General features: G+C 42.9%; 1 protein-coding gene across 1 annotated transcript; it reads right to left on the bottom strand.

Moving 5' to 3' along the window:
- Positions 1-13012: 13012 nt before the first annotated feature.
- On the bottom strand, positions 13013-13645 carry LOC124461500 (NADH-quinone oxidoreductase subunit I 2-like; the record flags this gene model as incomplete). The annotated part of the gene is made up of 2 exons (XM_047013009.1): positions 13013-13138; positions 13601-13645. Coding segments are annotated over 2 exons (171 nt in total), but the record flags the coding sequence as incomplete, so codon positions are not given.
- Positions 13646-14348: the final 703 nt, after the last annotated feature.

Raw genomic sequence — 14348 nt, 5'->3', positions numbered from 1 at the left:
GAATTTTCAAACTAATTACTTTGAACCAAACATAATAATTGTAACATTGAATCTACCAAAAACTAAACTTAATCAAAATTACGTAAACAACGAATTAATAATAGAAGGCAATAACATAATAAAAATTTACGATTGTGCCCTACAACTAAACGAAATATCAATAATAAATTCATTGCTTGACTATAGCCAAAGCATTTATGTAACAAACAATATCACCAGGCTAGAACCTATTTCCTTTATCCAAACAAAAGAGATAATTAACGAACATACGAAATATTATACTGCATTTCAAACTATTACATTAACCACTTTTATACTTACTATAATAAGTTTGATTACATACGTAATCTATAAGTTTAAGGCAATGCCACACAAATTAATAATTAAGCATTTTCGATCAAATAACAATCGTGGTCCCACAGACATAATCGAAACCCCAATTGTTGAAAAAATTGAGTCCCAAATTATAAACAAAATTGATACTCCAATATTTACAGCTGTATCCCAATGTATCCGCCTGAGGACAGGCTATTTTCTCTAGGATGGGGGAGTCATATATCCAACTCCAATACCCAATAACATATAAATATTTCGCCCCCTAAAATTCATAACGTTAAAGTAAACATCCGTTTTTATAAACAATTGTCCCCCTCAAAACCAAAGCGTATGAACGCTAATCCATAAAATTAACATAAACAATTAAACACTTGAAATAATAATTGTCCCCCTAACAACCAAAAGCGTAAGAACGCTAACTCAACAATTAAAATCGGACCAATCAAATCATCGAAATATCAATAACGCTACCAAAGGGCTCCCAAATTTAGCTTATAAATATAACCATAAGACATTTTGTAACCAGTTCTAAGTTTTCATTCAAATAATAAAGTACGTTGCTTTTAACTCACAAAACATATCTTTTTTTCCTTATTGGGAAAATTGGATATTTATTTGGCGCAGTCGGTAGGATCGGAAAAAAGTTATTCCATCCGTGTTACATATAGAATTGTTATCCGTGTGTTACATAGAGTTGGTGAATAATCACTGTAGTGAACTGTTATTCTATCCGTGCGACGCGTAGAATTGTTATCCGTGCGTTACATAGAATTAGTGAATAATCACTATAAAATTCCGATCCGACATCAAGAACTTACGGGTAGTGCTCAAAAGTCTACAACAGTGAAAAATATTTTCTGCCAACTGTGCGCGGAAATATCAACTGTGTGTTGCAACCAAAAAAAAAAAAAAAATATTTACGCCAACTGTGCGCGAAAATATTAACTGTGTGTTACAACCATTACAACCATTAAACCCAATTGAGGAACAAAAACGCCAACTTGTGTGCGAACAAAAACCAAAATAAAACAAAACCAAAACCCAGAAAATTAACAAAACAAAACACCACAAAAAACCCAGAAGATCAACAAAACAAAACATCACACTAAAACCCAGAAAAAAAAAAAACAAAACAAAACATCACCAAAACCCAGAAAATCAAAAAAAATAAAACACCACTAAAACAAAAAAAAAGAAGAAATAAAATGGCTGTAGAACTCACCGAAGCCCACTTCAATCAAGCACTGTCTTCGTTAAGACAGGTGGCAAATTATGATGGAGCTCCAGAGAATCTGACGTCATTCATAAGGAGGATAGATTTTATTATGCACCTAAATCCAACCCATGATATAAGGCAACATAACATATTGTTCAGTGCAATCGAGATGCAGCTCACTGGAGAACTAAGGACACTCCTCATCAATGAATTAAAGACGCAGACCCCCTGTGAGGAACTTCTTCGACGCCTCTAAAACACCAACTATGCAGGAAATCTTCGTAAGTTTGTAACAGAATTAGAAAAAAAGTCCTATATTATCACAAACAAATTAAGTCTAGAAAACGATGCAAATAACACCGCTCTTTATACAAACTCACAAAACATATCTTTTTTTTCCTTATTGGGAAAATTGGATATTGAATTACATAATAATATAATATTAATAATATAATAAACTATTTTAATTTATATTTTATCTGATGATCCTGTTGTAGACACCGTTCGCCACTGTTGTCCGCCAAGTAGAGTTGTCTGCCGCTGCTTGTCTGCCGCTGGGTAGCTATAGTTTGCTCGCCTTTTTGTTTTGTATTACGTCTCGATCAGCTGCTGGTGTCCAGGGCCTATGGGCTCAGGCGGTACCGGTGCCATTCATCGCACCAGACTTTCTTCTATTGGCAATTTATGTTCTCCAGCGGCCTCTCCTTTGCAACTATCTTGTTGCTCTGCTGCTGTTGGTAGTTGCGAACTTGCAAATACATATAGTGTATATACATATACACTAGTTAACTTTTAAGCCACACACCAACTTTATATTTTTATATTGTTTTTTTTTCACTTTCGATTTCTGGGCTTTGAATAAGCCACACACCAACTTTATACCTTTATATTGTTTTTTTTTTTATTTTTACCGCCACCGAAATTATTGCAGTTGTTCGACTAGGCAAACTACCTAGTCGCACGCACGCACTTTTTATTTATTAAGCAATATTTTGCTTTTATATTATACTCTGTCTCTTACCACTGGTGGGGGAAAACAAGAGTTTTTTATTTTGCTACCTTTAGCTGATCTTATCATAAGAATTCAGACTTTAAGGAGCTGATTCATTCTCTGAGTCTCTTACCACTGGTGGGGGAAAACTACAGAGTTCCTTTTTACTCGAAGGACCAAAATGAATAGGGATTCCCGGAGAGAAGGAAAATAACCCAATCTTCATTCGTTGAATTCAAAATATGAACTGATTTTATTTACAAAAGTATTGTGTGTACATGAACTCTTAAACACTAGGAGGCGACAATTGTTCTTAAAAATACCTATTCTAATGACCCACATTTTCGGGGGTTGAAAATTGTTTATATTTCATGCTCAGCTGTTGTAATCTTAAGTGTTTTCCACAGAGTGTGGATGCATGTTTTGTTTGGTTTTTAAGCAATAATTGTAATATGAATCTTTATGACTTATTTTTGTGTTATGATTTTATTTCGTTTTGTATATTTCTTGGTGCATCTAATATGGTGAAGCCATTTCAGATGAACACGATGTTTAATCTTAAACATCTACGATGAGCTGATGTTAGGAGAAAAGCATCGAGGAATACATGGTATGCCTATGGCGCAAAATACGCATTTGGGATACATTGTATCAGGAAAAACGAATCAAGAAGCTGGTAGGAGATCGTCCTACATCATAACGGTACGAAAGTAGGTAGCTGATGAGATACTTGAACAATTGTTATGTAAGTTTTGGGAGCTAGAACAATTCGACGAGGTGCCACGTGGGGTTTCAGTAGAGGATAACTGGTGCGCATCACCCAGTCATAAAGGAATCGTCATCAACTACGAAGGTACGAGTTGTCTTCGATGGATCGAGCAAGACGAGTAATGGAAAATCACTTAATGAGATTCTAGCAATAGGTCCAAAATTGCACGTACATCTTCAAGATATCATTCTCAATTGGCGAGGGCTAAAATGGGTATTTATTGCGGATGTTGAAAAAATGTACAGATGTATTAATATTCCACCCGACGACGCGCAGTACCAACGTATTCTATGGAATCCGGACACTAGTGATTATGTGGCAGAATATGCCTGTACAACGGTAATGTTTGGAACGAGCTCCACACCTTATTTGGCCATGAGAGTTATGAAACAATTAGCTAAGGATGAATGCGAGAAATATCCACTGGCGGTGGATGTTCTAAATCATCAAATGTATGTAGATGACATACTGTCTGGTGGCGACAGTATTGTAGAAACGAAGGATGTCAATAACCAAGTGATTGGAATGCTTCGTAGTGGTACATTCGAACTACGGAAGTGGGCGAGTAATTGCCCAAAGCTATTAGAGAACATACCAGTTGAGCATCGAGAATCAAGCGGATTGTTACACATGGAAGGTAATGATACTATTCGCACTTTAAGTCTATACTGGAGTCCCAAAGAAGATGAATTCCGTTTTGCTTTGCATGTCGTTCCACCAATGAGCTCACCTTTCTTCCTTGCCATTTTTTAAACCACAATCTGTATAATATTTTGAGCAGCAATTCAAAAATGCGTATCCAAGCGTGAAATGGACTCACGGATCCATATTGAAGATGCCGAGGGTTTGATTTAAAAGAATTTGTGTCATAGGTTTCCATATTTTTTTTGGCCTGCACCACAAATTGAACACAACTGGCTAGATTTTGTGCCCGTTAAAACGTTTAAAACTTTCCCATCTATTAAAGTCATATAAAGGTCGTACGAGACAATGATCTTCCTTTCATTTGATATTGGTACTACACAAGGAGTCAAGTGTTTTATTTGAGTGTCCAAATCATTTTTTCTGAAACAACATGATCTCTTGTTTCCTTTGCGAATTCCATTTTGGGGGGTCGGCAAAATCTTACAGACTGTGGAGCTCTATTATTCCAAAAAATTGTTCCTGCTTCGTCTATAAGCTTCAGAGGTATCACGGTAGTAACAAATAAAGATTGATCAACAGTATCAGGTTCGTTCGTTTCAAATCTTATTTGTACATACTTTGTCCAGTTGATCCATCGGAACGATTTCTAAGTTAGCAAATAACTCCTGCTGTAACAATACGATGCGGCTAGCAGTGTGATTTAACAAATCTTGTAAGGTAACTTTTGCCATAGTTTCTGTAACTGTTATACCCATAGGTCTCAATTGCAATTTAGCTTTCTGAACATTTCGGTAGCTTGGATATATGTCACAATTATGCTGTTTGCTTATTTGACGAATTTCATTGTATAATCGTTTGCTTATCGAGTTTTCCAGCAAGAATTCCAAAGCTTCATTTATTGTTAAAGGTATTGGTTCTGCAATACCGAACTTTCTTTTAGCTTCAGTAGCATCACATTCAGAATTGCTAAAATTTTTAAGCACAAATGCAGTGTCACTTTCATTTGATTTTCTGGCTGCCATTGTAGCAGCATGAATCAAAAGTTTGCTGTCGTTCTTATTGTTCATTGCAACATCGGCAGCTAGTTTTCTTTTAAGACGGGGCCCAGCTTCATCATAATTAACTTTGGTCTACCCAATTAAAGACTGTCCGTATCTTCTTTATTGTCCAATACAATTTTAAAGCTCATTGATAGCCTCTGTGAATGTTTTATTCGGAATGTGCGCATATTTCTGCTGCACTTTTGTAAATTCGAAGTAATGTATATTTCAAAGGTTTTAACTTTCTTTTTAATTTCACTAATGCTTTCATTGCTTAGCGAACATTCCGTCAATTGGCCAAATATCCAGTTTGCAAGAACGGCAGAGTTGCGGCCGCTGTCAATCCATACGTCGAGCAGCGTTGAATGACAGAACTCAATGTGATCTACAAGTTCAAAATACCGCCAAAGCCGCAAAAAGCTGCAAACAAGATTATTACTAACTTTTTATACACACTCTCTACTTTGTTTTCACATACATTACATATCCCAGAAACACATAGAAGGTAAGTTTTTACTCCACAGAGACGAACACATTTGAATGACAGGGTTGCATATTTGGTAAAAGCTATCATCGAATTTTCCTATTTAGTTAGGGACTCTAGTTTGAATATACATAATTAGAATTATTATTTGCTTCCACAAAATTTTCGACTTTATGCCACTTATTTGGCAATTCAGCCCAGTGTGCAACGGCAGAGTTGCGGCCGATGTCGATTCATATGTTCAGCAGCGTTGAATGACTGAGCTCAACATGTTCTACAATTTCAAAATACCGCCAGAGCCGCAAACAAGATTATTACAAACTTTTATACACACTCTCTACTTTAGTTTCACATACATTACATATCGCACAAACACGCAGAAGGTTAGTTTTTACTCCACAGAGGACGAACACAAATGTTTTAGAGGTGGAGAACTATCGATGGCACTATCGTCACTATCGATGGTTTGGCACTATCGAGCTGTCATCGCTAGTTTGGTTTCACATCACTGCAATACAATTTGCCGCATTTATTTGTGGCGTCACACAGTGGGTCCTTTTGACATTTTAGATTGCAAAAACCATAGCATCTAAACCGATAAAGCGATTTTAAAAATTTAAAAAGCCTATGATAAAGAATAAGCTTCAAAATGAATGTTTGTCAAGAGTGCTGGGTGTTTGTGGCGCTGTAATATTCAAAGTTAAAGTCAGAAAATATTTCCAAGCATGTTTTTCCTTTAAAAATGAATCGAAACCCAGTTTTTACGGAATTTTTCATTATTTTAAACGACTATGTAATATTTTTTAATGTTTTATTTTGATTTTCTAACATAATTACAAAAAGGAAAAATAAAAAATGTTTACATTATTTTAGGTTAATTTCGAAAATTTGCTATTGATGGCTGATTTTTTGTTAAATAATTTTTAATATTTGCATAAATTTCTAATAAACTCTTCTGATTTTCTTCAATTTTCAATATTTACTTCAGTATCTAATAAACTCAACATTTCGGGACTATAGTTGCTATTTTCCAAATCCTTTCGTGATCGCACGAAGTAGGTCCGAAGAGGCTGCTAGCATGTTAAAAAGGTCTTCATTTTATCTAACACGAGAAGTTTTTAATGTATTAGTGTATCTGAACCTTTTGTAGTCCTTGTTTTTACATTCCTGTGCTTCTTCGGATAGCTCTCCAATTGGTAAACACTGAAATTCTATTAAATCCTTTATGTGAGCCAAAATCCTATGTACCGTTGAGGAAAGTTTTTTTTGCGGATACAATTCAGTCAAAAGTTGAGCAGTTTTTTAAGTATATTCGATATATACTTCAAGAGTTATCTTCAAGATAACTCTTGAAGTAACAGCCAACCTTTTAATGATCTCTTGACTAACACCTGTTATTAAAGATGTAATCTCAACATTTTCAAAAAATCTCCTTGAAGTATTTACACTATTCGTGTTCCCGTATCCGCGCTTTGGGCAGTCAACTTTCAGTCCTAGCTAGAAAAATTTATAAGGTTTTGGGTATTAACGTTGGATATATGACTATATGTACATGAATCAGCGCCTTAAAGTCAAGGCAAAATAAAAAACTCTTGGTTTCCTCTACCAGTGGTAAGAGACAGAGTATAATATAAAAGCCAAATATTGCTTAATAAATAAAAAGTGCGTGCGACCGAGTATATTAAGGCAGTTTGCCTAGTCGAACAACTGCAATAATTTCGGAGGCGGTAAAAATAAAAAAAAATAATCTAACAAAATAGATTTTTTTTAACATCAAATCAAACAACTGTTGCACTGTTTTTTTTTGACTATCGATCCACTATCGATCCACTATCGATAGTACTATCGTCACTATCGATGGTTTCGAAAAAACTATCATCGACTATCGATATTTCTCAACCTCTATTATGTTTGGTTTTCTATCTTTTTGGACAATATAAAACAGTACACATATATAAAATATAATAAATTTGAACACCAAATTGTTTTGTTTTATCCATTCTACATACTTTGGCCTCCAAAATCCAATTTTTACAATATCTTATTTTTTCTCAAAGTGAATAAAAATTTCGCGCCAATTTTGTCGCAGGTATCAGCTGTCTAATTACCTGACTTTGAAGCTTGATCAGAATGGCAGAGTTGCATGTTTGGCGAAAGCGATCATCGATTTTTGCTATTTAGGGACTCTAGTTTGAATATACTGAAATATAATTATTACTTGCTTCCACAAAATTTTCGACTTTATGCCACTTATTTGGCAATTTCGCGCAGTGTGCGTTGTTGCAAACTGCATATTTGGCCAATTGACGGAACTAAATAATAATAATATATATATATAATGATGACACTTTCCTTTGTGATCACGTATACGCATTGTTGCCTTATAATGGCTATTGGGGTAGGCGTGGTCAAATTAACTTTAAATTTTGTTTTGATATTTAGAGTGCGATTCTTATCAAATATACCAAGTTTCATCTCGATATCTGCGTTATTCGACTTTATGCCACTTATTTGGCAATTCCGCCCAGTGTGCAGTAATAAGAGACTCAGAGAATGAATCAGCGCCTTAAAGTCTGAATTCTTGTAATAAGATCAGCTAAAGGTAGCAAAATAAAAAACTCTTGGTTTCCCCCACCAGTGATAAGAGACAGAGTATAATATAAAAGCCAAATATTGTGTAAATAGCTATATTTTAAATACTAAAGAGAAGGATGGATTAGTATTCTTCCGATTTGATTCTGGTCGTCTGCGCAGAGACAACTTGTTCGTTTCGTCGCCGGAAGAGAAGAGAGACGCCGTCTCTCAACCTATCGAGGACTTATCGCTAACCATCGATACTCATTACTCACGATCGATACTTATCACTAACAATCGATACTTATTACTAACAGTCGATACTTATTACTAACAATCGATACTACAATACCGGTTTCGGTATATACATGAGTATTTAACAGACTTTAAATAATTGGAATCTTACAACTCGGCCCTCCTGACGAGGAATCGACCTCGATTCCAATTGTTAACAATGAAGGGGGGTAAATAAGAATCTTAAGTGGCTGGTGTCGCCTTTGTTTGGTTATCAGAAGTGCAATCCTGATCAGGGGCAACCCATAGCTTTAATTTGGAGGCTTCTAGGACCCCATCATATGGTAGTTGGGTGATTTGGGAGCCCTCTACATCCCGGATAACATATCGGTCATTCGGAAGTTTCTTATGAACCACATACGGACCACGATACCGCCTGATAAGCTTTTTGTTCGTGCCTGCCGAAGTATCCACATTCTTAATAACTACGAAATCCCCCTCCTCAAAACTAACGGCAGGGAGGTGATGCTTCGAATAATATTCCGAATTATATTCTTGGGACTTAACAATGTTACGGAAGGCTAATCTCCGGACGTCTACCTCTGAGGCATCGACCTCCTCAGTTCTCTCATCCAACCGTTCGGTTAGTTCATCTACTACCACACCTCGTTGTTCAACACCGAATAGAAGTACGGAAGCGGCAAATTTGGTTGTGGAGTGGACGGAGTTATTCAATGCAAACTCTATGTTCGGCAGTTGTTGGACCCAATCTGCGTGGTCCACAGGTTCCGTCAGTTTACCCAACATGGGGCCCAACACACGGTTAACCCGTTCGACTTGGCCGTTGGCCCGGGGTGAGGCAGTGGCATTCAGCACATGAATTATATTATTGGCCTTCAGAAATTCTTCAAACTCGGAGGAAGTAAAGCAGGTACCTCGATCACTGATGATTCGGCGGGGTCTACTGTAATTTGCGAAATACTGAGATTCTAATGTCTGGCATACTTCACGTGAATTAGTCGTGGCGGCAGGGTACAGCTTCACAAATTTGGTGAAAGCGTCAATGACAACCAGAAGATACTTTTTCTTAGAACGTATGGACGGAAGGGGGCCCAAATGGTCAATATGGACGGTATCAAACGGAAGGGGCACTTTCGGAATACTATGTAGCGTGACACGGTGGTCCGAAGCGGACGCGGAGTAGTAGATACACTTGAGGCAATTTTTAATGTAATTGTTAACGTAAGACTTCATACACGGGAACCAGTAATGCTTCTTGATCTGTGCACAACATTTCTCCGTGGCCATATGGCCAAGCTTCTCGTGCACTACTCGTATGACATGATTTACCATTTCGGAAGGGACATAAAGTTGGGGTACACTCGTCGAGGACAGGCGGTACACTACTCCATCTCGCAGTTCGAAATTCGCTATCTCATATTTCTCTAACTCATCTCGGAGTTTGACAATCTCAGGGTCCCGGTTCTGGGTTAACTGCAGTTGGAAGTCAAGGTTTATATCATCAACGTATGCGGCAGTTTCTATTCTACTTAGAGCATCAGCATGGGGCATACCAACCCCCGAGCGGTGTACAATCGTGTAGTTATAGTTTTCTAACAGCAGGGCCCAGCGGGCAATCTTGGCGGAATGTCCACCATTTCTCAGTGTCAGCGCAAGGGAATTACAATCGGTCACGATTTTGAACGGGATGAACTTAAGGTACGTCTCAAAACGTTTTAAGGAATACACTATAGCTAACGTCTCTAGCTCATAACTGTGTAGTTTCGATTCAGCGGCGGAGGCCATCTTCGAGAAGTAGGACACTGGGTGTAATTTACCGTCTGTTTGTTTCTGGAGGAGCACTGCTCCGAAACCAATTGAACTAGCATCGCAGTGTAACTCTGTTTCAGACTTCGGGTTGTAAATAGATAACACGGGGGATTCGATCAATTTCAACTTCAGTGTTCGGAAGGCTTCAAGGCATTCATCGGAGAAGACATAAGGGGTATCTTTTCTTAACAATCGGGACAGCGGACACGCAATCTTAGTGAAACCTGATACAAATCGGCGGAAGTATGAGAATAGGCCTAGGCAACGCTCCAATTCCTTGCTATCCCTTGGAATGGGCAAATCCCGTATCGCCTGAATATGAGCTGGTTTAGGCGTGATACCGGCGGAATTGGCTAAGTAGCCCAAGTACTCTAGTTCCCTATACGCAAAACGGCATTTCGTCAGCTTCAGGCATAGCCCGTTCACTCTTAACACATACAATATTTCCTTCAGAATCTCAAGGTGGGTTTCAAAGTCATGCGACGCGACTAGAATGTCGTCCATATATATCACCAGTTGACCTCGGTTTATAAATTCCTTAAGGACAAAATAAACGAATCTAGCGAACACGGAGGGGCCATTACAAAGTCCGAAGGGCATGCGTACATATTCAAACTGGCCATCAGGGTTACAAAGGCAGTATATTTGATTGAGTCTGGGTGCATTTTTACATGGTGGAAACCGTTCTTCAAGTCCAAGATGGTGAAGAATGATTTGCCACCCAGATGTTCAATGCAATCATCTAACAGAGGAATCGGAAAATGATCTCGAACTGTAATTTTGTTCAACGGGCGGTAATCTACACACTTTCTTAGCGTGCTGTCTTTTTTGCGTACAGGGACAATCGCGGCAGCGTAAGGGGAACTACTGTGGCGAATAATGCCAGCTTTCAAGAGATCGTCACAAATCTCACGCACCTCGATGCGTTCGTGGTGCGACAGACGGCGGGGCGGCAGAAAATCGGAGTTTGGCTAGTCAATTCTATTTTCATCTCATAGTTCATGGGCTTGATTAAATCTGGATCAACTTGTACATACGAAGCGGAAATAATAGACTTAAGGGCTGCGGTTTGCTCTTCCCGTAACGCGGGCTCTATATCAAAGTCTAATTCACTGACAGCAGGGAGCTCAATGGAATTTATTGCCATAAGTGCATCGTTTAATGTTTCCGAAGGTACAGCAGAAGTTTTCGGAAGGGGAGAATCAGACAACAATTCGGCAGATGCAATCTCATTCCTATCATACGGCAGTATCACTCTCTCTTCCATAAATATGTCAAAGGACTTCAGAACACCAGTAAGTTTTGGATTTATACATTCAGTCTGTTTATTCATGAGTATCAACGATTCTTTTTCATATTTCAGTTCTTTCAGTTTACATAGTCTAATATTAATTTTATACAGAAGATCTCTACCTATAATCATCGGCAGTTCAGTTGCTTGGTTCGTCAGGACTTCAAACGTATGTATTATCTGTGTGTTGCGGAGGCGAACCCTACACTGAACTTGGCCTAAGGACAGAAGTTGGCTATTTCCTAGGCCACGGCAGTTCAAAGTACGGGGGCTAAGACGGCAGTTGGAGGGGACTTCAGATTCACGGATAAAGCTCTTTGGGCTGCCCGAATCAAGGAGAGAAAACATATCTATAAATTTCCTATCTTGCACTTCATCACAAACAAAAGCAACACTCACCAGTTGTAAATGGTCTAGTCGATCTCCCGCTTCATCAGCGGCGGCGGCAGTGATGTTGGTGGCATTCCCAATTCGAGACGGGCAGTTCTTGTAGCTGTGGCCCACTATGCCACACTTGAAACACGAATTCGGCGGTCTTATTGGTTTCGGGCATTGACTCTTGTAATGCCCCCATCCTGAGCAGTTGAAACATCTGGTCTCACTCGTAGCGGTGCCCGACGATTTGTTTCCAGGCGCCACGGCAGTTGTTGTTGACTGCGCCTTCACGCTGTTGCTCTGTCGGGAGGCAGCGGCCTGCATACGGAGGCGTTCGTAACGTTCCAGTAAGGGCTTCAGTTCGGCCACCGTCCGGGCTGAGTACAGCATGCCGACTCGAGTAGAATTGTCCCGCAATCCATCAATTATCAGGTCGACCAGCTCGTTCTCCGGTATCGGAGCATTCATGGCAATCTCCTGCATCTCGATTGCGAATCTCAAACATCCCTCGCCTGCCTTGATGCGCCGGCCACGCAGAGCGTGGTACACTTCCTCGACGCTACACGAGCGTCCAAATTCTCGCAAGAGGATTGCTTTTAATTCTTCGTAGCTGTGCACCGATACCGTGCGCAGCAGCACCGCCGCCGTACCTTCCAGCATGCGACGGCATGCGATCAAACGTAGGCGGTCGTTCAACTGCAGAATTCCAAATGCGTCTTCCAGGTCATTCAGCCATTTCTTCACGTCATATGCGTTATCCGCTGAAAATCGAGCCACCATGCTCTCAATGACACTCACGTCACTGACTTGCTGCCTCGGTGCTTGGAATTCGTCAATCCCTTGCTGCAGCTTGAGGATCTGATGCTGCAGCTGTAGCAACTCATGTTGTTTCTGCAGCGTCGCCAGTTGCTCATCCAGGCTGCGGGAGGCGGAAGTGGCCGGTGTGATGGCGGCCGCGGAAGTCGGTACGGGGGGCACTAGAGCGGGCATCTCTTCCCATGGGTCCGCGTCGAGACCGGTGACGGGGGCGGCGAGCAAGGCCGCAACCCGCATGGCAGACATATAGTCGGCGGGCACAGCATCCGCAGGTACAGTGGATGTGGCAGCGGCGGCAGGTACCGTAATGGATGCGGCGGCAGCGGCGGCGGGTACAGCAATGGCAGCGGGTGCAGCGGCGGCAGCGGTGGTGGGTACAGCAATGGCAGCGGTGGTGGGTACGACAGTGGCAGCGGGTACAGCAGTGGCAGCGGGTGCAGAGGCGGCAGCAGGTGCAGCAGCGGCAGTCTGCAGAGGTGGCTTGTAAGCGGCGGGCACAGCAGCGGCGGGTGCAGCAGGGGCGAGTATGACGGCAGTTGGGCCAGCAGGGGCGAATGTGACAGCGGTTAGCCCAGCAGGGGCGGATGCAGCAGCGGCGGGCCCAGCATGGGCGTGTGCGGTAGCAGTCGGCCCAGCAGGGGCGGATGCAGCAGTGGTTGGCCCAGCAGGGGCGTATGCAGCAGCGGAGGGCCCGGCAGGGGCGAACGCAGCAGCGGCGGGCCCAGCAGGGGCGGATGCAGCAGCGGTTGGCCCAGCAGTGGCGGATGCAGCGGCGGAGGGCCCAGCAGGGGCGGATGCAGCAGCGGCGGGCCCAGCAGGGGCGGATGCAGCAGCGGTTGGCCCAGCAGTGGCGGATGCAGCAGCGGAGGGCCCGGCAGGGGCGGATACAGCAGCGGCGGGCCCAGCAGGGGCGGATGCAGCAGCGGAGGGCCCGGCAGGGGCGGATACAGCAGCGGCGGGCCCAGCAGGGGCGGACGCAGCAGCGGCGGGCCCGGCAGGGGCGGATGCAGCAGCGGTTGGCCCAGCAGGGGCGGATGCAGCGGCGGCGGGCCCAGCAGGGGCGGATGCAGCAGCGGCGGGCCCGGCAGGGGCGAGTGTGGCAGCGGTTGGCCCAGCAGGGGCGTATGCAGCAGCGGAGGGCCCGGCAGGGGCGGATGCAGCAGCGGTTGGCCCAGCAGGGGCGGATGCAGCAGCAGTTGGCCCGGCAGGGGTGAGCATGTCAGTCGTTGGCCCGGCAGGGGCGAATGTGGCATCAGTTAGCCCAGCAGGGGCTCGTATATCAGCAGTTGGCCCGGCGGGGGCGAGCATGTCAGCGGTTGGCCCGGCAGGGGCGAATATGTCAGCCGTTGGCCCGGCAGGGGCGAATATGTCAGCCGTTGGCCCGGCAGGGGCTCGTATAGCAGCAGTTGGCCCGGCGGGGGCGAATATGTCAGCCGTTGGCCCGGCAGGGGCGAATGTGGCATCAGTTAGCCCAGCAGGGGCTCGTATAGCAGCAGTTGGCCCGGCGGGGGCGAGCATGTCAACGGTTGGCCCAACCTGGGCGAGTACGGCAGCAGCGTGCCCAGCAGGAGCAAGTGTGGCGGCAGTTGGCCCAGCCGCGGCGGGCCCGGCAGGGGCAAGTATGTCCGCAGTTGGCCCAGCAGCGGCGGGCCCGGCAGGGGCGAGTATGTCGGCAGTTGGCACAGCGGCTCTCGTACTGCAGCGGCGGCTCCAGTGGCCGCCGGTACTGCAGCGGGAGTCACAGCAG

The sequence above is a fragment of the Drosophila willistoni genome, unplaced genomic scaffold (genome assembly GCF_018902025.1).
Source record: "Drosophila willistoni isolate 14030-0811.24 unplaced genomic scaffold, UCI_dwil_1.1 Seg506, whole genome shotgun sequence".
Classification (NCBI taxonomy): Eukaryota; Metazoa; Arthropoda; class Insecta; order Diptera; family Drosophilidae; genus Drosophila; species Drosophila willistoni.
This window is presented reverse-complemented; position numbering and strand designations above follow the sequence as displayed.